General features: G+C 41.6%; 1 protein-coding gene across 1 annotated transcript in view; it reads left to right on the top strand.

The window, feature by feature from the left end:
- The window catches only part of cacna1fb (calcium channel, voltage-dependent, L type, alpha 1F subunit), a 41,042-nt gene that overhangs the window by 14,448 nt on the left and 2,048 nt on the right, over positions 1–24,546 (top strand). The window contains exons 11-45 of the mRNA XM_035521976.1: positions 84–165; positions 456–482; positions 917–1,077; positions 1,393–1,618; positions 1,785–1,992; positions 2,308–2,428; positions 2,645–2,720; positions 4,810–4,861; positions 4,945–4,999; positions 5,097–5,196; positions 5,339–5,468; positions 6,334–6,393; positions 6,599–6,705; positions 8,567–8,654; positions 8,742–8,849; positions 8,928–8,980; positions 9,087–9,233; positions 9,341–9,542; positions 9,642–9,800; positions 10,162–10,272; positions 10,404–10,487; positions 11,034–11,162; positions 11,263–11,328; positions 11,456–11,547; positions 11,702–11,861; positions 11,972–12,099; positions 12,253–12,349; positions 12,530–12,632; positions 13,531–13,632; positions 14,118–14,245; positions 20,493–20,612; positions 20,781–21,016; positions 21,315–21,440; positions 21,898–22,058; positions 22,245–22,357. Coding sequence (XP_035377869.1) covers positions 84–165; positions 456–482; positions 917–1,077; positions 1,393–1,618; positions 1,785–1,992; positions 2,308–2,428; positions 2,645–2,720; positions 4,810–4,861; positions 4,945–4,999; positions 5,097–5,196; positions 5,339–5,468; positions 6,334–6,393; positions 6,599–6,705; positions 8,567–8,654; positions 8,742–8,849; positions 8,928–8,980; positions 9,087–9,233; positions 9,341–9,542; positions 9,642–9,800; positions 10,162–10,272; positions 10,404–10,487; positions 11,034–11,162; positions 11,263–11,328; positions 11,456–11,547; positions 11,702–11,861; positions 11,972–12,099; positions 12,253–12,349; positions 12,530–12,632; positions 13,531–13,632; positions 14,118–14,245; positions 20,493–20,612; positions 20,781–21,016; positions 21,315–21,440; positions 21,898–22,058; positions 22,245–22,357 — 4,118 coding nt within the window. The remainder of the gene's footprint in view (positions 1–83; positions 166–455; positions 483–916; positions 1,078–1,392; positions 1,619–1,784; positions 1,993–2,307; positions 2,429–2,644; positions 2,721–4,809; positions 4,862–4,944; positions 5,000–5,096; positions 5,197–5,338; positions 5,469–6,333; positions 6,394–6,598; positions 6,706–8,566; positions 8,655–8,741; positions 8,850–8,927; positions 8,981–9,086; positions 9,234–9,340; positions 9,543–9,641; positions 9,801–10,161; positions 10,273–10,403; positions 10,488–11,033; positions 11,163–11,262; positions 11,329–11,455; positions 11,548–11,701; positions 11,862–11,971; positions 12,100–12,252; positions 12,350–12,529; positions 12,633–13,530; positions 13,633–14,117; positions 14,246–20,492; positions 20,613–20,780; positions 21,017–21,314; positions 21,441–21,897; positions 22,059–22,244; positions 22,358–24,546) is intronic.

Genomic DNA, 24,546 nt, shown 5'->3' with positions numbered 1-24,546 from the left:
TTCTCACCATGTCTCTGTGGCTCACCATGTCTCCTATCTGTCACGTTCTCTCTCTCTCTGTTTATGTTGTTCCGTCTCTGTAGCCAGTCTTCCAGCGAGTGAAACAGGCTCTGAAAACACAGAAAATATAGAAGAAGAGCACACTGACTGTTGTGCTGCTTGCTGGTAAAACCTATATACACACACCGCAAACACATGCACTCAAACACATACGCTCACATGTTGTATCCCTAAACGTTTAAGAATAATCGTATGGATTTTTGTGTTCATTAGATATTTGTCACACGTCAACAGTGTAATGTTTGTCTTGCTGTTTGTCATCCTACAGTGTCTATACTCCCTTAAATTCACAGTGCAGCATTATATGCAGTTCACTCAAGCCTTTTGTCTTTTTGTCTACTTGTCTTTGATCTCACTTTTTCTGTTTTATTTTACCTGTTCTGTGTTGTCCTTAGCGCTTACATAATGAAAAAAGCTTGCTGGTGAGTATAAGGGTCCCCAGTTCAGTGGCATGTTAATGTCCTTTACTTATGTTAGCGTCAAAGTCAATGAGAGGAGACATGTGATAACAGAGGAATCACAGTTGTAAAGCTTTCCTCAGGGACTCGAAGTGAATTGACCCAAATGTTTCTGTAACTGGATTAGTGTGTGTTCCCAGACAATCTGTGTTATAACTTTCCCTATGAACCGCACATCCTGCATGGAGAGTCACTAACACCCGACCCTGTCCAAATGCTGCTATGGTTCTGTTTAGTTTCCTTAACTGAAGACTGTAAATAGCATTATCATGGTCTTAATTTATTATCTATGCTATCATTTTTCTGTTCAATTTAGTTTTGCATTGGTTTCAGTTTACACTCAGTTTTATTAAGCAGCGTGTGCTGTGCACGTGTGCTGTGTACGTGTGCGTCCTCAGTCGCACTCTGCGGCGCTGGAACCGTGGCGTCCGGAGGACATGTCGCAAGGCGGTGAAATCGGTGACATTCTATTGGCTCGTGCTCATCCTGGTCTTCCTCAACACAGCTCTCAGTGCGTCAGAGCACTACAACCAGCCGCACTGGCTCACCGACACACAGGGTGTGTGTGCGTGTCAGGGGTTCACCTGCTCATCTCTGTCCTTCGTCGTCACCCAGTCCCCTGTTCACTTTCCTCTCCACCTGTCTTACTGTAGTTTGCTCCCTCGGGTACAAGAGTAGACCTCCTTTTCCTTTGCTGATGTCAAAACAATTAGCTTGTGGAAACTGTTTATATCCAGAACTCTGGAGTTCGACAGACTCTATTTAAAAGCTCATCGCTATCCTATCCTATTAAGTAGAGGTATCACATCACTGCGCCTCTTTTGAAAAAGCCATCGCAGTCGCCCTCTAAGTCTGCCTCTCTCTTTCACTCTAGAAATTGCCAACAAGGTTCTTCTGTCTCTATTCACCGTTGAGATGTTGCTGAAGCTGTACAGTCTGGGCCCGCACGCCTACTTTGCGGCCTTCTTCAATCGCTTCGACTGTTTCGTGGTATGCGGGGGCATTCTGGAGACGGCGCTGGTGGAAACGGAGATCATGCCGCCTCTCGGCATCTCCGTGCTGCGCTGTGTCAGGCTGCTTAGGATCTTCAAAGTCACACGGTACGCAGGAGGTCCTCGGGAAACCACCGAAATTGGACTGAATTTGTTCATTTGCAAAAATGAAGAGGTAGTGCAGTTTTTCAAGTTGATTTTCTAGCATTCTTTGACCATGTACTTACTATGAATGTGTTCCATGTGTTCTGTTTGTCCCGCCTCCCTCTCACAGCCATTGGACAGCTCTGTCCAATCTGGTGGCATCGCTGCTGAACTCCATGAAGTCCATCGCATCGCTGCTGCTGCTGCTCTTCCTCTTCCTCATCATCTTCGCCTTGCTGGGCATGCAGCTGTTCGGTGGCAAGTTCAACTTCGATGAGACGCAGACCAAGAGGAGCACCTTCGATACCTTCCCTCAAGCACTTCTTACCTGCTTTCAGGTAATGGAAGAGCTATTACACCCAAACAATGTGGCCAACCTTGGAAAAGGACTGTTGCCTGAGCACTATAGTTGTTGTGCTCAATACTATTTTTTTTTTCCATTTAAATTTTTTTATGTATGTTATTACAATTGTCTGAAGTATGAATATTTTAGAATAATACGACAATAATATTTTAAATAAAATTATACTACTTTTTAATATTACCAAATATTCTGTACTGAGTCTTTCATATTTCAGAGTGGATTTACTTCAGATGTGACACAGGCTAGTAGGTGAGCCATCAGTGTTAGCAGGCATGTCTCTTGTGCTTAGATCCTGACAGGTGAGGACTGGAACATGGTGATGTATGATGGTATCATGGCATATGGAGGCCCGGTGTTCCCTGGTATGATTGTATGTCTGTACTTTGTCATTCTCTTCATCTGTGGTAACTGTATCCTTTCATTCACATTCAGTTATGTGCAGAAGAAATAAAAGCCCTATACTGTGTTCTCATCTACAATCACACGCTGTTATTGGCACAGAACTATTATGAACCTTAGATACAACTAACAAAATTCTTTTCAGATTTATATCTGCAGTATGCCTGTAAAAGCAGCCTTCCTGCATGTGTCTGTGTGTGTTGGGGCCTTAACCACCTGTCCCTCAGACATTCTCCTCAATGTCTTCTTGGCTATTGCTGTGGACAACTTAGCAGGAGGACATGGAGAAGGCAAAAAGAAGGGGTAAAAAAGCCACCACCTCTATCAGTCAACTATTAGTCATCTCAGCTTTATAGTAGACCCAGACACACATTTGAAATGTAATAATGCACTTTAATAATAAAGCTAAATTTATATAGGTTAGCATCTTACATGCATGGAATTCAGACCAATAGTGCTCAAAATTGCTAAAAGAGTGCGCATGAAGTTCTTGTGGCAGGATGTTCTGTAGCTTTTGAGCGTATCAATGACCTGAGCATTAAAGACCATGTACAGGCAGCCAAAGCACTTCTTTTCTGTTTTACCCATTGGACCTTTAAATGTTAAAAAGACATATATTCAGTCCAAATCTTTGACATGCAGCGATCCACAAAGTGATCTAAAAACAAAGGAATTTTTTTAAGTTTCCTAAATGAGACAATGTAGAGGTAACAAAATAAGCAAAGTGAGAATTATATGGATATATTTGGATTTCATGTATTGGACCTAAAATGTTGAAGTGGATTGAAAAACCATGAAAAACCAAAAGGTAATGAATGCATATATATTTACCCCCTTTGCTATGAAGCCCCCGAATAAGAACTGTTCCAACCAATGAACCTCAGAAGTCACATAAATAGTTGATAAAGGTCCACCTGTATGCAATAAAACTGTCACATTATTAATCATGTGATGTCAGTATAAATACACCAGACACCATAAGCAAGCAACATGAAGACCAAGGAGTTTTCCAAACAGGTCAGAGACAAGACCAGACTCAGACCATCACATGGAGCATCATTAAATCCACTGTAATAAAACGGAGGGAATATGGAAGCACTGCGAACCTGACAAGAGAAGGTTTTGCCCACAAAAACTCACAGACCAGGCAAGGAGGGCACAAAAACACAAAAAAATACACGGAAGGAGACGCAAAGATCTGTTCACCTTAAGCCATACTCCACAGGGTGGGAGTTTATGGAAGAGTGCAAGAAAATAGCCACTGCTTAAAGAAAAAATAAGAAAACATGTTTGCAGTTCATCAAACTGCATTTGGCAGACTCCCCAAACACATGGAAGAGGGTTCTCTGGTCAAATGGGACTTAAATTGAACTTTTTGGCCATCATGGTAAATGCTATGTGTGGAACAAACCCGAACACTTCCCATCACCTTGAGAACACTGCTCCCAGAGTGAAGCGTGGCGGTGGCATCAACATGTTGTGGGGATGTATTTCATCAACCAGGACTGGAAAACTGGTCAGGATTGAAGGAAAGCTGGATGGCAGTAAGTACAGTACAATTCTGTACTGAGACTGGTGGAGAGGTTCATGTTCAAGCAGGATAATGACTCCAACCATACTGCTAAAGCTACACAAGAGTTGGTTAAAAGGAAACAGTTAAATGTGTCGGAATGGCTAAGTGGAATGGTCCAGAACAACTGAGAATCTGTGGCATGACTTGAAGATTTCTACACACTAACACAACCTATTGAACTTGAAAGAGCTAGTGCAAGAAGAATGGGCAAAAATCCAAGTGGAGAGATGTGCTAAGCTAATAGAGACATACCCCAAGATGTAGTGGCAGCAGTTTCTTATACAAAGTATTGACTTGGGGGGGTTTGAAGACTTATGCATACTAAAGATTTCTGGTTTTTGTCTTAATCTGGTTTTTGACTTTTGTCACAATAAAAACTTTTTTTTTTTTTTTTAAATTCTGCACTTTCAAAGTGGTAGGCATGTTGTGTAAAACAAAGAATAACCCCTAAAAATCCATTTTAATTCCAGGTTGTAACGCAGCAAACAGGAAAAATACTTATGTAATTAACAATTCTATTATTATTTACATTTATATAGCACCTTTCTCATACACAAGGATACTTTACAGATATTTTATATATATATATATATATATATATATATATATATATATATATATATATATATATATATAGCTCTTTATCTTGTATCTTTCCTATTGAGGTCAATGCAGGGCGTAAAGAAGTAAATTAAGAACATGCAGCATGATATGAATACATCAATGTCTGTTTTAAAGTTAATGCTCTGTTGGGACCCATGAATGTCTGTTATATTCACAACACTTCTTTCAGCTCTGCGTATGTCTCATGTCTTGCAGAGAAAAGAAAGAGAGGGAGGGTCCAGGAGAAAGAGGAAATGAAGAAGCAAAGGTGAGATCCGAATTCTTGTGGTGGGTGAGTGAGGACCAGCAGGCATCCTATGATGACGTTCTTCATTTACTCTGCTTGGGTAGGTGGACATGAATGAGCACGAGGAGGAGGAGGAGCCAGACGAAGGAGATGAGGAAGGTAGACGGAATGTTCTTTTGCTGCTGCTTAACCAAAATACGTCTGGAGCTCTTAGCACATGTGCTTCTCCTTTTTCACCTTTCCCTCGACCTAAAAGGAAGGACTCAACTAAATGTGGCGGACTTCGCTCCACCTCAGGAAAAGGTTCTGCCTATCCCAGAAGGCAGTGCGTTCTTCTGCCTCAGCGAGACCAACCCGTAAGCCAGGCGAGCCCTCCCACATGCACTACAAGTATACAGCATACAACTCAGTCATAATGTTTAGTCCTTTGCCCCCCCCCTCTCTCTCTCTCTCTCTCTCGCTCTCTCTCTCTCTCGCTCTCTCTCTCTCTCTCTGCAGGATAAGAGTACGCTGTCATGTACTGATCCATCACCGCATCTTTACCAACCTCATCTTGCTCTTCATCATCCTCAGCAGTATATCCCTTGCTGCAGAGGACCCAATCAGAGCACACTCTGCCAGGAACAACGTGAGTTGGCCACATGCGCGCACACACATGCACACATACACACATGTACATGTTGTAGACGTTATGTCTGCACTCTTTTTTCCCACACAGATACGATGCCCAATCTTTAATAAAAAGATATTTAACTGAGCATTGCTATTAACAGGTCAGAACGAGGTTTAAGTAGTCCTGGGAAAACCACCCAGTGAGATTGAAGTCTGAACCCAAAGCGGTCGCTTCAGACCCCGGGCTCTTAATGAAACTCCTTCTGTCTTTTCATTTCCCTCATTGGACAGCAGTTAGTGAAGTCCAGCGTAGCTAATGGACATAAGGGTTTATGTCCTGTGAATGTCCTACAGGTGCACACAGCTGCTGAAGAGCCTCTCTCACTGCTCCTGGTTTAAGCAAAAATCTCACATGAAAAACGAATAAGATGGGGGTTAAAAGCAGGACTTTTATGTTGGGAGCCAACATATTTTTTGGATATGAGTTATTATATATGAAGTATTCAGACATTCAGTGTCCCACGTAAATCTGTAAACCACATGGAATTCAGTTGAACAGAATTCTTAGGGCTATAAAATGACAGACAAACAAAATATAAGGTACTAACCCCCCTCCTCCGAAACACACACCCACACCAACACTCCTCCATTCCCCACACACTGCAGCTGTCCTGATTGGCATGTTTGATGTGGCCTTTTTGCCAGCTGAGGAAGTGCCATCTCACACCATGCAATCAGGCCCCTGAGTGCACCACCAGACGGAGGGGAGTGCCGTGCCTTATTTATGGGCACCTCGTCACGTCTGTATCTGTCTCCGTTTTGCTCTCTCAGCCTCTCAGTCGTCTGAACTCTTTCCATCTGTATATTTTGCTTTTTCCCAGATCCTGGGCTACTTTGATTACGCCTTCACCACCATATTCACGGTGGAAATCCTTCTTAAGGTATGCTGGTATGCTTTGGCTCACAGACGTCATGTATTTCAGTGAAACCTGTACAAGTTAGTGAATAGGGATCTAGGTAAATATGAGGGGATACCAACTTAAAATATAAGAATACTTGGAACAACTAATACTAATGAACAAATGTGCCAAACTTTCATGAACCTCTCTTTGTGTGTCTCTCTGTTCACTCTGTTTTACCTTGCAGATGACTGTCCATGGGGCATTTCTGCATAAGGGCTCTTTCTGTAGGAACTGGTTTAATCTGTTGGATCTGCTGGTTGTTAGCGTATCTCTGGTCTCATTTTTCTTACAGTGAGTTTAACATAAGCATCACGTACTAAACGTCATGAATTCTGATTTCAGGTGTATTCACGTTCATGGTTCTTTTTGTTGCTCTGTAAATTGTAGTGGAAAGATGGGGTGCCCTCTGGTGGACAAAGAGAGACTGTGTAGCCCAGCTTTTGGTGAACCAGCCCAGTCACAGCACTGCTGACTGGATATTATTTGGGTGGCAGTCAGTTCTCAACACAGTAATACTGGTGTCATAGCAGCAAGGTTGAGGGTGTTGAGCTGGCACATGTTCATGAACCACAGCAGTGCTGCTGAGTTTGTTTGGGTTTGTTACGTGTCGGTGTCACTGCTGGGTTGAAAGGGGATTACCACACAAAAATAACCAAGCAACAAAAGTACTCTGTTCAGAAACTGACTCTTGATGAAAGACTAGAGGAATGCAAACCCAAACTGCACATTGCAGTAAATGAGCTGTAGAATATATTATTATTATTATTATTATGATGTCAGGGACTATCCACAAAATACATTCATCAAAAAATAAAGAAGAGATACCTTCCACCATCTAATTAGTTAATTAGTTGATTTCCATCTGCAGCCCCTGGGCAGGAAAAAACATATGATGTAACTAAAAACACAATGGAAAGAATGCAGAAATGACAAAACAAACAAACCCCACAATATGAATTGAACATATAGCCAAACCCAGCTGCACACAATCCTAATCAGAGCACAAATAACAATGTCTAATAACATCAGTGATCCACGTTTTATAATCAATTTTGTTTAATGAGCAAAGGTAATAATTCTGTACAAGTTTTCAAATCAGTGGGTAGCGTCCTAGATGTGAGTTTCTAATATATCAAAAATTGACCAACTGATATTATTGTTTGGCTCATCTTTATATCTTTTATTCTGAAACTAAGACTAAGATCTAGAACGATACTTAAATATTTTATATCCTTCAATTGTTTTTAGCATTTATGTAATCATTGCTATTAAGGCCTCACAGGCCTGTTCGCTGTTTTCATGGTGATCATATCACACCATTTCATTTGCCTTATTTCATTCTGGAACTGCATACAAGTCTTTTTGGGGATATATGATGCAAATTGTGCCTTCCAGTCTGTCTTTACTTCTATATCTTGTTTAGATTTCTAGCCAATAACATGAGATATTATCTGACATACCCATGACTACATTATAAGTTTTTATTATATGGTCTGTTTTTGTTTTTGTTTTGTTTGTTTTTTTGCAAAGATCAAGCCTATGTACCATTTGAGTATGTACCATTGGACTATGTACCATTTGAGTCAACTGGAACCTTTTTGGCAATACCCTTTAAGCTTTTTCTTTGTGATTTATCCATCCAATTTAAATTAAAATATCCCATAAGGAGCACTTCCTTCCCCTGATATTGTTTAAGTACATTAATTAAATGAGAGAACATAGCCTTCGCAGTTAGTGGTCAATAAACTACCATTACAATAAAAGACTTAAGTGTACATATACCTAAAATGGTATTACCAATAAAGTGGCTGGTGAGCAAATTTGTGCAGTCATAATTTATAATGCAAATATTTCAGTCAAGTGTGTATAGTCCTTGACATACTAAACTGCACTTATAAGAAACTGATGAGTTGCAGGTTTGTAAGTTTATGACTTGAATCAAAGGAGCTTCTGTAGTTCTGGTACTTTTTGTTTTTATGTTTCTACTTTTCACCATTCATGTGCACAGCCTCACAGACACACTCATACTTTAACACCTAGAGATATGTTTCTTTGGGTGGAAATCCAAGGTCAGTGGTATTGATATCAAGTACAGGCCATGAAAACACACTTTATCACCCCCACCTTCTCTCTCTCTCTCTCTCTCTCCCAGTTCTAGTGCTATCTCTGTGGTCAAGATCCTGCGAGTGCTACGAGTGCTCAGGCCCCTCCGAGCCATCAACAGAGCAAAGGGACTGAAGGTAGTGCCCAGTGTGCCCATGCGCATGCGTGCCACACGCCTCTCTGCTGCCATCCCCCGTTAACTGTCTCTCTGCCCGTCTGACCAGCACGTGGTGCAGTGTGTGTTCGTGGCCATCAGGACCATCGGGAACATCATGATTGTCACCGCTCTACTTCAGTTCATGTTCGCCTGCATTGGCGTCCAGCTCTTTAAGGTGAGTTGTCATGCTTTTGACAAAGTAGGTGCTCTTGTGGGTGCTGTTGAGATTGAAATGTTACGTTTTGTATCACAGGGCAAATTTTATCGCTGCACAGACGAGGCAAAACACACACCGGAACAGTGCAAGTAAGCACTATATAGGGAATGTGTCTGTGTGTTATTACCTTTCAAATGGTAATGATGTATTTATTCAATGTAGTTCTCATAGTGTATGTGTGTGTGTTTAATGCAGAGGCACATTTGTGGTATATAAAGATGGTGATGTGACTCACCCGATGGTGCGCCAGCGCTTCTGGCTCAACAGCGAGTTTAACTTTGACAACGTGCTGATGGGCATGATGGCCCTCTTCACTGTCTCCACCTTTGAGGGATGGCCCGCGTAAGTTGACTCTTCGCAATGATGTGACCCCACGTCAAAGTCAACTAAGCACGCAATTCCTCCCTTGGGTTACACATGTTCTCTTCTGTTCCATGACCTCCTCTCAGACTTCTCTACAAGGCCATCGATGCCAATGGGGAGAACCATGGCCCAATCTACAACTACCACGTGGAGATCTCCATCTTCTTCATCGTCTACATCATCATCATCGCTTTCTTCATGATGAACATCTTCGTGGGTTTTGTCATCATCACCTTCCGTGAGCAAGGAGAGGCCGAGTTCAAGAACTGCGAGCTTGACAAGAACCAGGTTAGAGGAGGAACGTCTGAGGAGCTTCCATCATGCCTTTTTGATGTGGCTCCTTCACTTTCTTCGCATTCTTCACACGCTCTCATTTCCTCTCCACAGAGACAGTGTCTAGAATATGCCCTGAAAGCCCAACCATTGAAACTATACATCCCTAAGAACCCAGTGCAGTATAAGTTCTGGTCTATGATCAACTCCACCGGTTTCGAGTACATCATGTTTGTGCTGATCCTTCTCAACACGGTTACTTTGGCTGTTCAGGTAAACCACAGAAAATAATTCCCAAGAGATCCACAGTAGTAAGTTCTATCAGTTCAGGTTCAAAATCAAGCCGATATTTAGTAATACGCAGTTAATTTAATTCATAAATTCTACCTGCTGGCTTGAGCTTATTTGCAATTCCAGAAAGTTGGGAATAAAATCCTTTTACATGCTTATAAAAACCTGTCTATGTTCTACACACTTTAATTCAGGCATAGTTTAGTCCAAATTTGGAACGTAAGACAGACAAATTGACGTGATTCTTGACAGACATCTTGAAGGCAGAATGGTTTAGCTGCATGAGTTTTCAGTGTAGCTGTCAGCACTGTAATGGATGCCATGTATGTTCCTGTCTTCTCAGCACTATGAGCAGTCCAAACTCTTCAGCTCTGTAATGGACATCCTCAACATGGTTTTCACTGGCCTCTTCACTATGGAGATGATCGTCAAGCTGTTAGCCCTTAGACTCAGGGTTCTCCTCACCTGTTCTTTTATACATTTATATACATCTGTTTATATAATATATGCAAAATCTCATTTATTTGTCCTGTTATGTCATGCTATAACTGAAGCTAGTTATTTGGCCATTGGTCTTGTCCGCAGCATTATTTCATGGATGCCTGGAATTCCTTCGATGCTCTCATTGTGGTGGGGAGTGTGGTGGACATTGTGGTTACAGAGTTCAGTGTGAGTGCCCAGTCTGCTTTCATATTCTATCCACATAGAAGTATGGAAAATGTATTGGCTGTAAAATTGAGACAGAGACATAAAACTAGAAAACATGACTGGATAGACGAGCATGCGCCACAACAGAACAGGTTAATTAGGGGAAAACTCAAACTGTGTTAAGAGTGGGGAGAACAAAGCATAGTACAGGGTGGAAACAAAACAACAAATCCACATGGCACTAGAACCATGGCAACCATGATGTCAGGGTGGGGAAACTATGGAAATGTCATACCTGCCTTATAATAGCATTTGATTTCTCAGAAATCTACTAATTAGTGTTTTTGATTATTTATATAATCAGCAAAAATTATTTACAACTACATACTTGTCATAATCTTCATCTTTGCAATTGAATTGGTAAGACTCTCATGAAGGTGATATTTTTGCATGGGGAGAAAGTTTATAAACTTGGAGATCTACTGGACATTAGGCACAGCAATCAGATAATCTTACTCATAGAAATTCTTTATATAGCCTCTGACTCTCTTAATTACTTTTCCACAGAGCTCTGAAGACAGTTCTCGGGTGTCTATCACTTTCTTCCGTCTGTTTCGTGTGATGAGATTGATTAAGCTGCTCAGCAAGGGGGAGGGCATCCGCACACTCCTCTGGACCTTTGTGAAATCTCTTCAGGTCAGTGGTCACTGCAAAAAAAACCTCACTTTCTTCTCTCTATCTGAACACACAAGAGCTGATTTTTTTAAAGATTTCTTTTCTTCTGTTTGTCCCAAAGGCCCTCCCTTATGTAGCGCTGCTCATCGCCATGATCTTCTTCATCTATGCTGTGATTGGCATGCAGGTGGATGGGGGAGGGAATACGGATTCCGATGAGTGTAACCAACAAACAAATACACGTGTCATCTGAAGAGCACCGAACATGAACCCACTGCTCTGCACTGTTGCCTGACTGTCCTTCTCCCTAGCAGACATTCGGGAAGATCGCCATGCAGGACCACACACCAATCAACCGCAACAACAACTTCCAGACGTTTCTCCAGGCAGTGCTGCTGCTCTTTAGGTGAGCGGGAGCAGAGGAGCCAGCAGGAGGCACAGCAGGGGAGTCATTGTGCACCTCACAGCCCGCGGGAGCGTAGACTGAACTGCACTAATGTTGGATGAGTCTCATCCCCACCTGTGTGTGTGTGCGCGTTTGTGTGTGCGTGCGTACATAGGTGTGCCACAGGCGAGGCTTGGCAGGAGATCATGTTGGCCAGTTTGCCGGGGAAACGCTGTGATCCAGAGTCGGACTACGAGCCCGGCGAGGAACTCACCTGCGGCAGCAACTTTGCCATCGTTTATTTCATCAGCTTCTTCATGCTCTGTGCTTTCTTGGTAATGCGCAACTCTTTTACTTTCATGTGAATTTAATTCAGATGGAAGCCATTAATTAGTTTGTAAGCCATTCCTCTTTATTTGCTGTGTCCATTCATCCCCTTTCCCAGATTATCAATCTCTTTGTTGCTGTCATCATGGACAATTTTGACTACTTGACACGTGATTGGTCAATTCTGGGACCACATCACCTGGATGAGTTCAAAAGGATCTGGTCAGAATATGATCCTGAAGCCAAGTAAGCCCCACCTCCATAAGTAAGCCCCACCTCCATAAGTAAGCCCCACCTCCATAAGTAAGCCCCACCTCCATAAGTAAGCTCCACCTCCACGTCTCGCTTTGCCGTCTCTCTTCTTCATCCTCTTTTCTCACTCCAGCATTTTTGACACAGGGGTCTCATAAAGCACTTGGATGTGGTGGCCCTGCTTAGGAGGATCCAGCCTCCTCTGGGCTTTGGGAAGCTCTGTCCCCACCGTGTGGCCTGCAAGGTACTGCACACGGTCATGCACTCACACACACACACACACACACACACACACACACACACACACACACACACACACACACACAAAAGACTAAATGACTAACTCACCTATAGGCCATATTGTTTACCCTCTTTGTTTCTTTTTCTGTCTCTGTGTGTGTGTGTGTGTGTGTGTCTTTGGCAGAGGCTGGTTGCCATGAACATGCCCCTGAACTCAGATGGCACAGTGACCTTCAACGCAACTCTCTTCGCACTTGTCAGAACTGCCCTGAAGATCAAAACTGAGGGTTAGCACTGATGTCCACACAAACACACCCACACACACACACCCATACACAACATCCACAACTAACTCATACCATCCATGAATCATACCATTGTGCTTTGCATAGAGCGAGCTGACTTTGCCATGTTGTGTTCATCTTGTGGTTGAATGGAGCAAACACAGCTGGATCTGTGTATCCCACATGCTGGATGAGCACATAATCACATCCATGCTGTTCAAGACCACAAATGGATCTGATCTTCCTAAACAAAATAACTTTTTATCACCTAGGAATAGGAAACAAAGTCTTGTTACTTTGCTAACAGTGTGTAGGCATGTCCAGGAGTGACCAAAGCATTTTCAAAGGGGGCCAGATATACCTAATGGCTAACCAATTTTTGGCAAAAATATTATTAGATTATTCAAAATGTACTGAGCACTCAAAATATGAAAAATAAATCAAGTATATAGAGCTGTGAGACCAGAGTTGGTTCCAGCTGTGATATTTTCTGTGATCTCTCGTGTCCTGAATAATTACTATAATGCTCACACTTTGTATCATGTCTCTTGATATTATGCTCATTAATTAACCTTAACAGTCTCTTAATATATGAGACATCTAGATATATTCCTTTTTCCATCTCACTAACAAATTTGCACTTTTTAGTTGTATGAAACAGCTCAGTTTAGCTGACTTCATTAACGCCACATGGTGCAAAATGCTAAGATTATGGTACTGCTGCCACCATGAGATGAAAGGGGAAATTACATCATACTGGCTGGCAGGTGAGAGGGCCACCTCTAATACATTCTAAGAGAGAAGCCACGGGCCAGTTAAGATGTAACTGCATGCCTCATTTGACCTGGGGGCCTGAGCGCAGCCGCAGCCGTTCTAGAGCATTCTTCTGGAACGTTCCTAGGCTACCCCGAGCAGGAGAACGAGGAGCTGAGAATCATCATCAAGAAGATCTGGAAGCGTATGAAGCCCAAAATCCTGGATGAGGTGATCCAGCCTCCTACTGGTGAGAAGGCCCTCTGTTCTTGTGCTTAATGCAGTTCTTAAAAGCACCTTCAAGGATCACACGTCCACAGTGGTGCTCTAGAGTCATACGTTTGATTTGGTTTACTTTTTTGTGTGTGTGCCAGGTTATATAGGTTTGGTGATGTTTTCATGCTTTTGTCGTATGCTTGAATTCTCTTGGTATGTTATTTTGCATCTTATTTTAATTTTGATCTTCTCGTAAAGTGCTCCAGGTGTCCTGTTTAGCTGTAGTGACTCTGTGCTTTTTCTTTGGGAGGCATCATGTTTGTCTTTATTCCTACTGTGCTCATCATTCCAATCTGTTATTACGAATGTCATTCAATACTGTGTAATATAATGAATAACTTATCATCCCAAAACTTCTCAATTTGTTATCGTTTTGTTTGGCACACCGACTCTCTCTCTCTCTCTCTCTCTCCCTCCCTCCCTCTTTCTATGATATGTTTCTCTCATTCTTTTACACAGAGGAGGAGGTGACTGTGGGTAAGTTCTATGCCACATTCCTAATCCAGGACTATTTCAGGAAGTTCCGGAAAAGGAAAGAGAAAGTGTGTCTGGGAGCCCCGGACTCCAAAAACCCATCTGCTCTACAGGTACATGTCTAACCCAAGAGGGTTTTCGCACGTACATAGACAGTGGAGTACATTTCACTGCCATTAATAATTAATAATAAGTAGGCACAATATTCTACATGTTGTGTAGGTAGACATAGTTTACATAACTTAAACATCATTTACATTACAAATGTCAGTGCAGATAGACCAAGAACCAACACATGCACGCATCCATGCATGCATATGCGCGCGCACACACACAGAAACTAGGTGAGCCATTCTCTGGGATGCATATACATGGACCCCACAGTGACAAATGACCTACTTACCTGCAGCAGACAAATAAAACACAGATGCATTCACTGCTGTCTGTGGACTCCTGCCAGCAGTGAGGTACAGTATCACCTCACGCTCACCTGGAGCTTCTGGGCCATCTTTGCTTTGCTGGTAGTATCATTCTAAGTGTCTTTTTGCTTGGCAAATATTTGTGTGTACTGTATTAGTGTCATTCATAAGAATGCAGAGGGCAGAAAGAGGCTTCCTCTGTGGAACCGCCACGTGTCAGCCATTGTGGTGATGAAGATAAAGGGCACTGTGTTATTTCCATAACTAATTTTGCACTATTTTATTGCATCCGCAGCAATTATGATTCAGATACTGTAACGGTAATTCCAGGTTTACATTTGTAATGTCAGGTTTACATTACAAATGTCGGTAAGCATCAGTTTATTTCCAGAGCTTATCACAGAAGAGACCTTCTCGGTTTCAGTGCCATACTTTAGCATTGGTTCCATTTATTTCAATGCCATATTTTATATATGCACACTAGGCCTGTAGCTACAGGATATTTTAGTAATCGAGTATTCTACCGATTATGCCATCAACTGAGTAATCAAATAAGAAATACTGTGCTTTATTAAAGAGCAATTGTAAATATACAAAAAGAATATAAGTCTCTTAAAATAAACAACTAAACAAAACAGCAGACTTGTTTGAATCAGATGAATGCCAAATACAAGTTTGCTTTACTCCCATAAAAATATAATCGGGTAAAACTAAGTATTTGTGTGAAATCAGAAATAGTTTATTACTTCCTCAGTGTACAAAAGGTGATTCCCTAACTGCACTTGTTCAATTCATTCAAAATACAATTGTATGTAACTTATTCCAGTCCAAATACCTACTCCAGAAATGTCAAATTCAATGTCTCTGCCAATAAACTTGATGAGAAGTCATTCCAGCATAATTATACACCACTGAAGTGATTTAATGTCAGCGAACTAGCTGTTTTGCCATCTGACCTTCACCTTGAACTGTGGTAGCTCAGTGGTTAAGGTATTTGACTTGTAATCGGAAGGTTGCTTGTTCAAACGCCACCACTGCCAAGCTGCCACTGTTGGGCCCCTGAGCAAGGCCTTTAACCCTCAATTGCTCAAGTTGTACTCAGTCATAAATGTAAGTCACTTTGGATAAAAGTGTCAGCCTGTGAGGGAGTGAGATAGGAGGTGACCCAAAGACCACTGCTGCAGGAAGGAGAACCAATCAATATAAAGGACCAAATGTGACAGGCAGATGGACAATGCCCACCCCAACGTCTCCTATAAGTCCCTCTGTATTCATGAAGAGCTGTTGTTCCAGCTCCACATCACCACCTTGTCTCAATACAAGCTGATATAAGAGTATCTGACCGAAACCCCCAACATTGAGGTTTCAGTGCAGTGCTGAACACCTCCACCTTTCTCACACTGAACCTCTTAGGTCTGGAAATGAGGGTGAACAGAGAAACCAGACAAGCACCGTCTCGTCACCTTGGCTTCCGAATCATTTGCATCTATATACGAACCAAAAAAGATAAAACCCATGATTCTACATTTGATATTCCTACACTTTATTTCCTGCTTAAAATGTGCTATTTTGTAGATACAAGAGTTTCTTCAGCAATAATGAGGCACTTCCAAATGGCTTCCAAAACATTCAGTGGAAGGGTAGCAGCCTAAAATCAATGATCTATGCGATTTAGCATTTTATTTATATATGCTGGCATATATGACTGATAGAAAAAAAAGCCCTATTGAAATAAAAGTAAAACAGATGCGTAGAATGTTCACATCAAATTTGAAACATATACATTTCTCTTATCTCTCATATGGCGAACATGCGGCAGAGATGTAACATCATCAACTAAACAAAACAAAAAAAAATATTCTGGCTATTCTTTAAGCGATGAAAGCTAGATAACTAATGCTTTACGGCTGTTCCCAGGCATAAACAGACTAGGATACATTTAGATAAACAAAAACGACTACAAACACTGACCACGTGTTATGAATGTACTCACTCTTAATGAGCCCTCCATGTGTTTTCTTACATTTCTACATTTTTATAGTCAGTGATTTGCTTTTTATAGCCAGTCTTTTTCAAATAGTACTGAAATGTAGATATCAGAAAGGTGGATCTTGACATTGTGGGCCTAAACAAATTAGCCAAAGAAGATCTAATCAGTGGAGTATTTCACTGATTTCAGTGTGTGTAATATGTCAGAATGTGCTTGCTAGATAGGCTGTGTGAACCTGCAGCGTGTGGCTAGATCAAATCAGCCCATCTTAGCCAATTTGTATTTTTATGACGACCTTTAAGTGTGTCACTGTTCTTAGCTACACAGAAGTCCAAAAATAATCTGCTTCAAGGCATTTCTTAACTGCATATAAGAAGGTTTGAATGGTAAGAATATGGCATTGATGATTCTGATTAGCCCCACTAGCCCATTTATAACAGCTGCCCCTGTGTGTGTATATGTTTTACAGTAACCACAAGGCTTGCTGTGATTTTTATTAATGCTTTTTATTGAAATATGATAAGATATTGGCATATCAGGTTAACTGATATGTTCAGTCAAGGTTAAGGCTGGTTAGCACTGCACAAGGGCTGTCTTCAGACCACGGATGTGCAGGCCAGGAGGCTACACTGCCACGACAGCTGTCCTGCTCTTCCACCTTGAACGGCTCAGGCGTCCTCACACTCAGTTCATCCAGGTCAAGTAAGAGGGCTGTACTGTTAGCTTCATCCAGGAAGGTCCGAGATTGGGCTGGCTCAGAATGAAGAACGTCACGTAGCAGAAAGTCCAAAGCAGAGGGCAACAGAGCAGCTCTGCGTCCAGCTGCAGGCGCAGATGCACACTTGTGGCTTTGTGGATTGGTGTCCATTTTAAGATCAGGCGAGCAACTTCGAGCTTTGTCCCAGACAGTCAGGGTGTGGTCCAGCTCGTAATTGGGCACACCATGTAGGTCAAAACACATCAGTGAAGAAGTAGTGCTGTTTCTAGTTGAAAATGAACACTTGGAACTTCGTGGAGTGGCAAATAGGGTGTCCAGATTCAAACAGATTTCCTCAACAGGCGTTCTCATAAGGCTTCTTGGTGTATTCATTGCTGAACTGCTTGATTGCCATGTCGGGAATCTCTGTTTGGGAACTAGCTGTCCAGGAATTTCGCTCATTTTCAGTAACCGGATTCTGCACTTTTTTAGCTTGTCCACTGTGCTTTCTTTGGCTGGTTGAGTGAGTCTCCACATGTTCAGTACTCTTGCTGATATCGATAAGCGTATCCACAGGAAAGTTTTCCACGGTTCGGGACGTCGGTCTCAAAGAAGCTGATCCATGTCTCGAAGTGCTCCTGCGTGAAGACTGCCTGCTGCAGCTGCCTGAGTGGTCATCCTCCGCAATGGCAACGCTTCCCTTGACGCTGCACAGCAGGGCAGCCATCCTGAAGTAGATGATTGGCAGAGAGAGTTCCTTTTTCTTCTTCCTCCACCGCTCTGACTTTTGTTCAGTTGACAGAGGGCTGATTTTCATCTCGCTATGTCTTTGTCCCATAGCGACACAGTACGAATATAATCGTTCTTTATAAAGTAAATGTCGTATCACAAAGCAAGAAATATCAAATGCACTAAAACACACAGATCTTGTTCTTAATGGTTCTCTGGAATTGTGATGTCAGCAGGGGTGTCACTGCAGAACAATTCTCACAGTTGTAGATTTCAGCTGGATAGTTACATCACTGCACACTGGGGAAGCAGCTGGCTGGAAGTGTAAAAAAAAGGTATAGCTAGAGCTGGCCTTAAAATCTTATTGGCTGAGCTGAGCTGCCAAGTTGATATACATACAATATGACTTTTTACGCGATGACACTATGCTTCACAATAACCGGATTCTGTATTAATGCAATCCTCCATTTACATTTATATTTTTGGCATTTAGCAGATGTTTCTATCCAAAGTGACTTCAAAAATTCTTTGTCATCTACTCAGACTGTATCCTAGCAAGTACAGTAGGTTAGAGACAAAAGATACCGTTGAACTAGAATACTGCTAAAATACAACACCTTGAAGAAATGCAAAATAAGCACAAGTTCTATATCAAACAATGATGTGATAGAGTGTCTAGTTAATAAACACTAGTATAAAAAGCCTGAAGACACCAGTCTGAGGATGCCCGATCCTCCATTAAATAGACAAAAACTTGATAGTGGACTACATTGCCTGGCAAAATATGTGTTTACTGTGAATACTGTTAATAATAACTGTAACTGTTTACTGAGCACAATGTTTTATGAATAAAGAAATTATCTTAAAGCAAAGATCTAAAAAGTATTCTATGTGGCATCTAGAAAGAAGAAATGTAGATCTAGAAAGTAGTCTATGTTGGTTATGTGGCAGTTTAGTGGTGAAATAAATGAAATATTGCTATGTAAAATAAATAATGAAAACAACATATACAAAATATGACCACGATGACTACTACAACAACAACAACAACAACAACAACTACTACTACTAATAATAATAATAATAATAATAATTACAACTGGATTACAATGTAAATATCTTATTTGCTGTTTAAATGTTGAGCTATGAACCCATTTATAACCAAGGGGAAAAATTTATGTTTAAGGTGCAAACAAAAGCTTCATACACTCTTCAAAACTTTTGTTTATTAGAAACACCTTGTAGATGTAGGATATATTTAGACACTACAGTGTTTTCATTCATTTTGTATACATTCAATATATGCATTCTGCTTTGAACTTATACATTTTATAATAATGGCCCCAAATACAACTTTATTCTTTTTTATTTAACTAATTTTATCTGTGACTCCTTTTCACTTACTAGGCTAATGAACACAATAAACCCATCCCAAGAGTCACAGTTTAACAGTCTGATGGGTGCTTATCCTGCCACAGCCAATTTGCTATCTCATCTGTCCATCAAACATCACGTCTCCATCACTGCTGAGGGTGGATGGTTTATTCATTGAGGGGAAAATACATCTACTGAGTAACGTACATTTGTAGAAAAATTAATCGCATCATAGATCTTGCTATGAAATCGATGTTTTCCAGTTAACGGAAAGAACCATGTAGCCAGTTTGCTCCCTGAGCAATACAAAATAGATGACTGATACTAGTAATGGCATTTTGACATGCTTTCACATGATCTATAATTAACCAGAACTGGCGGCAAACATTCCTTTGCACTAAATTTTGCTGTCGCCATACACGATTTTTGTTAGACCTTCAACTCTATCAATAACCATTTTTAAGGTGTGGACTAGAATTCTTGCATGGCAGAGCACTCGTTCAGTGGTGCATATAAAAAGTTTACTGTTTACACACAAACTAGGGAAATCCTTAAAACCAAGGGCCTTTTATGGCACCATTACAGCTGGGTTGAGAATAATCAGTCATGCAAACACCAGGTCAGCAGTGATCCTCTCTATTTAATGCATAAAGGTATCGATAAAGGTATTGGCCTTGCAAAAACAGTTCAACTAAACGTCAACATAAAGACTATAATGAAACCACACCATTTGTGTTACTGTTATAATACTTCCCTGAACAAAAAACAGAAGCTCACTTGCTCCGTCTATGAGAACAGAAAACAGAAACATGCCTGCGGTAGCTATGAAAACAAAACAAGGGAAGCATGTCTGCACAAACCATTCTTAATGTCTCTAAAGCACTGGCAGTGTTGCACTGATTTAAAGCCTGTGTTTCTTGCTACTGAATCTGCTGATGATGGGTTGTAGGAATATCGTGGATATAGTTACACGGATAAAACAAAGCTTCCATGCAAAGAATTTACATGTTTAAAAGTTACACGAGGAATCCTTTCAGCCCTAGTACACGTTGTCTTAAATGCACATATGTGTAGCTATGCTCTGAGTGTGAGTGTGTCAGTCTTGTGCAGTGCATATAATGCCGAGCCCTCACTCTTCCCAACTGCGTCAGGCGGGTCTGCGCACCCTGCAAGACTTAGGGCCAGAGATCCGCCTGGCCATGAATGCTGACCTTGAAGAGGAAGAGGAGGGCCTGGACGAAGAGCTAGATGAGGATGACGCATGCTACAAGGTACTCGAGGGGCGGGCATCAGCGGGTTCCACATGGGCGCACGAATGGGAGAGAATGCATGTGTCATTCCTGTTTGTCATGTTGTTATCAGATCAGAAGGATCTAGTTGGATTTTCAAAGAAGGATTTTGATGCCCAATCATTTTGCCCTGTCACTATGCTTCGCTAGAGTGAGAACGGCTATGCAGGCAATACCTGGACCTCGGCCAGGGGTCGCCGGCACTCCCTGGCCTCCACTTCGACCGTGGTTTCCGGTCCCGACCCGGGAGAGGGTATATTCAATGAGGGGCAGGGCCCCAGGAGCACCGAAGTCAAAACACCCAACAGCAGTGCTGTGATGGAGCAGGAGACCTTTCGGAAGTGGGAGAACACGCGCTTCTTCATCCATTACCAGCTACCAAAGAGGTCAGGGATACTGTCAGCATGGCCATTTTTGTGAGATTAAAGTCTTCAAATCTGTTTCACAGTCTAGTTTTGAAGCATGTCATGTCAATTTATACATAGTCGATTGTCATTTACTTTGAGTCACGCTGATTCAGGTGTAATTATCTCTCATTGGTGTCTATCTGTTGCGACATTCTATAGGTAAGCACCTTTGGTTCTTGTGATGCGCCCTCTAGAATGACAGTGGTTTCTTTCCACCTCACTCTTCTGTGTTTCTTTCTTTTATCCTCATATTACGCGGCCTCTTCTCCCCCCTCAGGAGGGGCTCCGGGGAAAGCTTTACCTCCTCCCTCTCACGGAGGACAGACAGACAGGAGGGCTACCCTGGGGAGCAGCGCTTCTGGAGCATGGAGGAAGGCACAGAGGCCGGCATGCCTGGAGTCAGGTCCTTCACTCTCCTCACCCACTCCTTATGCACGTTAGAACCAGATAGCGCGTCTGTGGTGTCAAAATGCTCAGTCAAGCAGCCGAGGGTGAAAATTAAGATTCGTTTGAAAGTAGATTCAGTGAGACCAAATCTTCAAGAGTACCAAAATGATGTATGGATTTGACTGTATTGAGCAGTGTGGAATTGAGGAGAACAGGTCTGTTTGGATGCTTGTTCCATACGCAGGAGGCAGAAAATCGCACCTTGCCAGCTCTCTGTTATAAGCTGATGAAAATTACCAGAAGACCTAGTTAAGAACGAAGCCAAATGTGTACTGTAATGAAACTCATCCAATACTTGCTCATTTATCAAAAGCTAAATAAAAACTAAGATTCCTACACGTATTGGATCTATACTCATGTCATTTTGAATGATCTCTTTCCTTAAAGACAAAATATCCTTTCTTTCTTGTCAGGCATGGCTACCGAGATGATGGCCCTGTGTATTCTGGCCACAGAGAAGGTAGTTATTGTGGGCACCCTGCCACACAGCCTGCCTATGCTATGAATTATGGGAATGGCTACGTGGAAGCCAGGAGGACTGCCAGGAGACGCCTGCTCCCCGCAATCCCCACTGGTACGATCAATAATCCCACTCTCTCCCTTCCTATATGTCAGGCCTTTCCCACAGACCTTTTCTCTCTGCATTGCAGTTTATGGAAACAAAAGAGCTTAAACTTCTTTCCACTTATAAAGCTAGTTCTGTGCTTTTGAAGTGTGCAAACCTCTAGCGAGCCTTCCTTTGCGGTCTGCTCTGCCATAGAGCGGAAGCCGTCATTCACCATCCAGTGTCTGAGGAGGCGGAGCAGCAATGATAACCTCCCCATCGCAGGAACCCATCATCAGAAGTCCCCACCCTGCCGAGCACACACACAGGTACCTCAACACAAGTCTGCAGGCTGTGAACCATCCATATGGTGCACTGCTGGATGTTTCATTTGTCTACTTTATATATTGTTTGCTTTATTATTTGCTTATGTTGTTTTTATGATACTAAACTAGGCACTTCATGCAACACAATAATAATAATAATGTACCCTATGGGAGGTTACCATACAGGACACAAACTTTCATAGGGGTTCGTTTATTTTGCCAGTTGCCGAGTATGGGATGGAGCAACGTTTCATTCACCCTTTACACCTTTTTAGTCACAAAAATACGGCAGTGGGTTTACTACAGAAGAAAACAAAAGGACACAAAATTCAATAAAACGAATTCACCATCGAAATCACCATGTAAACGTTAAACCCACTAAGCATTACAAAATAAATAAAAGGAGCTCACATCTTAGGTATTTTAGAGAATTCACATGCACGGTACGGCATGCACACAAAACACATCTGTTTAGATAAACGTTTTGTATATAGTCTGAACACTGTAAGAAGACTAAAGTACAAACACGCTTTCAAGCCACACTAAGACTTGCTAACTAAATGAGTTGATCAAACACGCTTAGCTCACCTCCTTACATCGTCAATCAACCTGTCAAAAATATTTAATTATCTAAATATATCAATCCCATTTATCAGTATAAAGAACTATTTATGGACCTATGTTGATATTACATCATCTAAGCAAAAAATGTATTAAATATTTACTTCAGGATTAATGCTTATTGTGCATTTAAATCATTTCCATCGCATGCTCTATATTACCCGCGCAACTGAAACACGCGAGTATAACACATTGAAAGAACGCGAGACGGGCTTCTTAAAGAGACAGTAACCCAAAAGAAAATATAACAGCCAGCAAACAAAAACTCTTTAAATCTACACAAAGTATACACACATTTTTTTCATCTGGCAACAACAACAACAACAACAACAACAACAACAATTGTTTATATATTTCAAAGTTGAGAGGATACTGCAGTTCCTAGGGTGAATAAGTAAGGAATTCCAAAGTTTAGGGGTTATACCACTGAAATATTTCGCACTTAGGGTTTACATTTGTGTGTGAGGAGTGGCAAGTCGAGCTGAGCCAATACATATGAAGATTTTTAAACTGTATTCAAGCAGATATGGCAAGCCAGTGTAACTGCTAGACTACTGGAGTGATATGTGTAATCCTGTGAGCTGCTGAATTCTGGATGTACTGCAGTTTCTTGAGGTTTGGCTGCAAGAGCAGCCAAACGTGAGTTACAGTAATCTAGGCGAGAGGCATTTAAATCCCGAACTAGGATTTCTGCATCATGAGGAGTAATGAGTGGAGACAAGCAATGGCTGAAGGTGAAAATATTTTACTTATGATTTTATGATTTATTATAATTTTACTCATGACAATGATGTGTTACAGAAAGAAGAGTGTGGGATCAAGACTAACATCAAGATCATGAATTGAATCAGAAGTAGCAACTATGATGCCCTCAATAGCCAATTTACATTTATCTGACACTTTTATCCAAAGCAACTTACAATTATGACTGAGTACAAATTGAGCAATTGAGGGTTAAGGGCCTTGCTCAGGGCCAAACAGTGGCAACGGTGGAGCTTGAACCGGCAACCTTCCGATTACAAGTCAAGTACCTTAACCACTGAGATAAAACTGCCCTTAAAGATCATTAAATTAAAGATGAGTGGCTTTTCGTAGGGTATCTTTCAACTCTACCAGTATGAGTTCAGCCTTTTTGTAGTAGGATAGGAAGGTGTGTTATCATCCAGTCCTATAGCCATTTTATAAGGGAAGACAGTATAGGCAACACCATTGACTGAGTACTAAATAAACCTGTGTATCATCTACATAGTAATCAAAGAGCAAACCATGTAGATGTATAACAGTTCCAGGGAGAAATCAGATAGTAGATAGGGCATAGTAAAGTGCCTAAAATTGATCCCTGTGGAACACCCTGAGAGACAGTAATAGTGTTTATGTTTGGCTGAGAAAATGAAGTACTGTCTGTTGGTAAGGTAAGACCTGAACGAGACTAATGCAGTGTCACAGATACCTAGATACCACTGTGCCTCAAGATGAGAAAGAGAATATTATGTTTGAAAGTGTCAAAGACAGCGATGGCATCAAAAAAAAGTTAAGATATTAATAAGACCAGAGGCAGCAAAGTGAATAAG

The sequence above is a fragment of the Electrophorus electricus genome, chromosome 23, assembly GCF_013358815.1.
Source record: "Electrophorus electricus isolate fEleEle1 chromosome 23, fEleEle1.pri, whole genome shotgun sequence".
Classification (NCBI taxonomy): domain Eukaryota; kingdom Metazoa; phylum Chordata; class Actinopteri; order Gymnotiformes; family Gymnotidae; genus Electrophorus; species Electrophorus electricus.
Note: the sequence above shows the minus strand (reverse complement) of the source record. Positions and strands in the feature narration are given on the sequence as shown.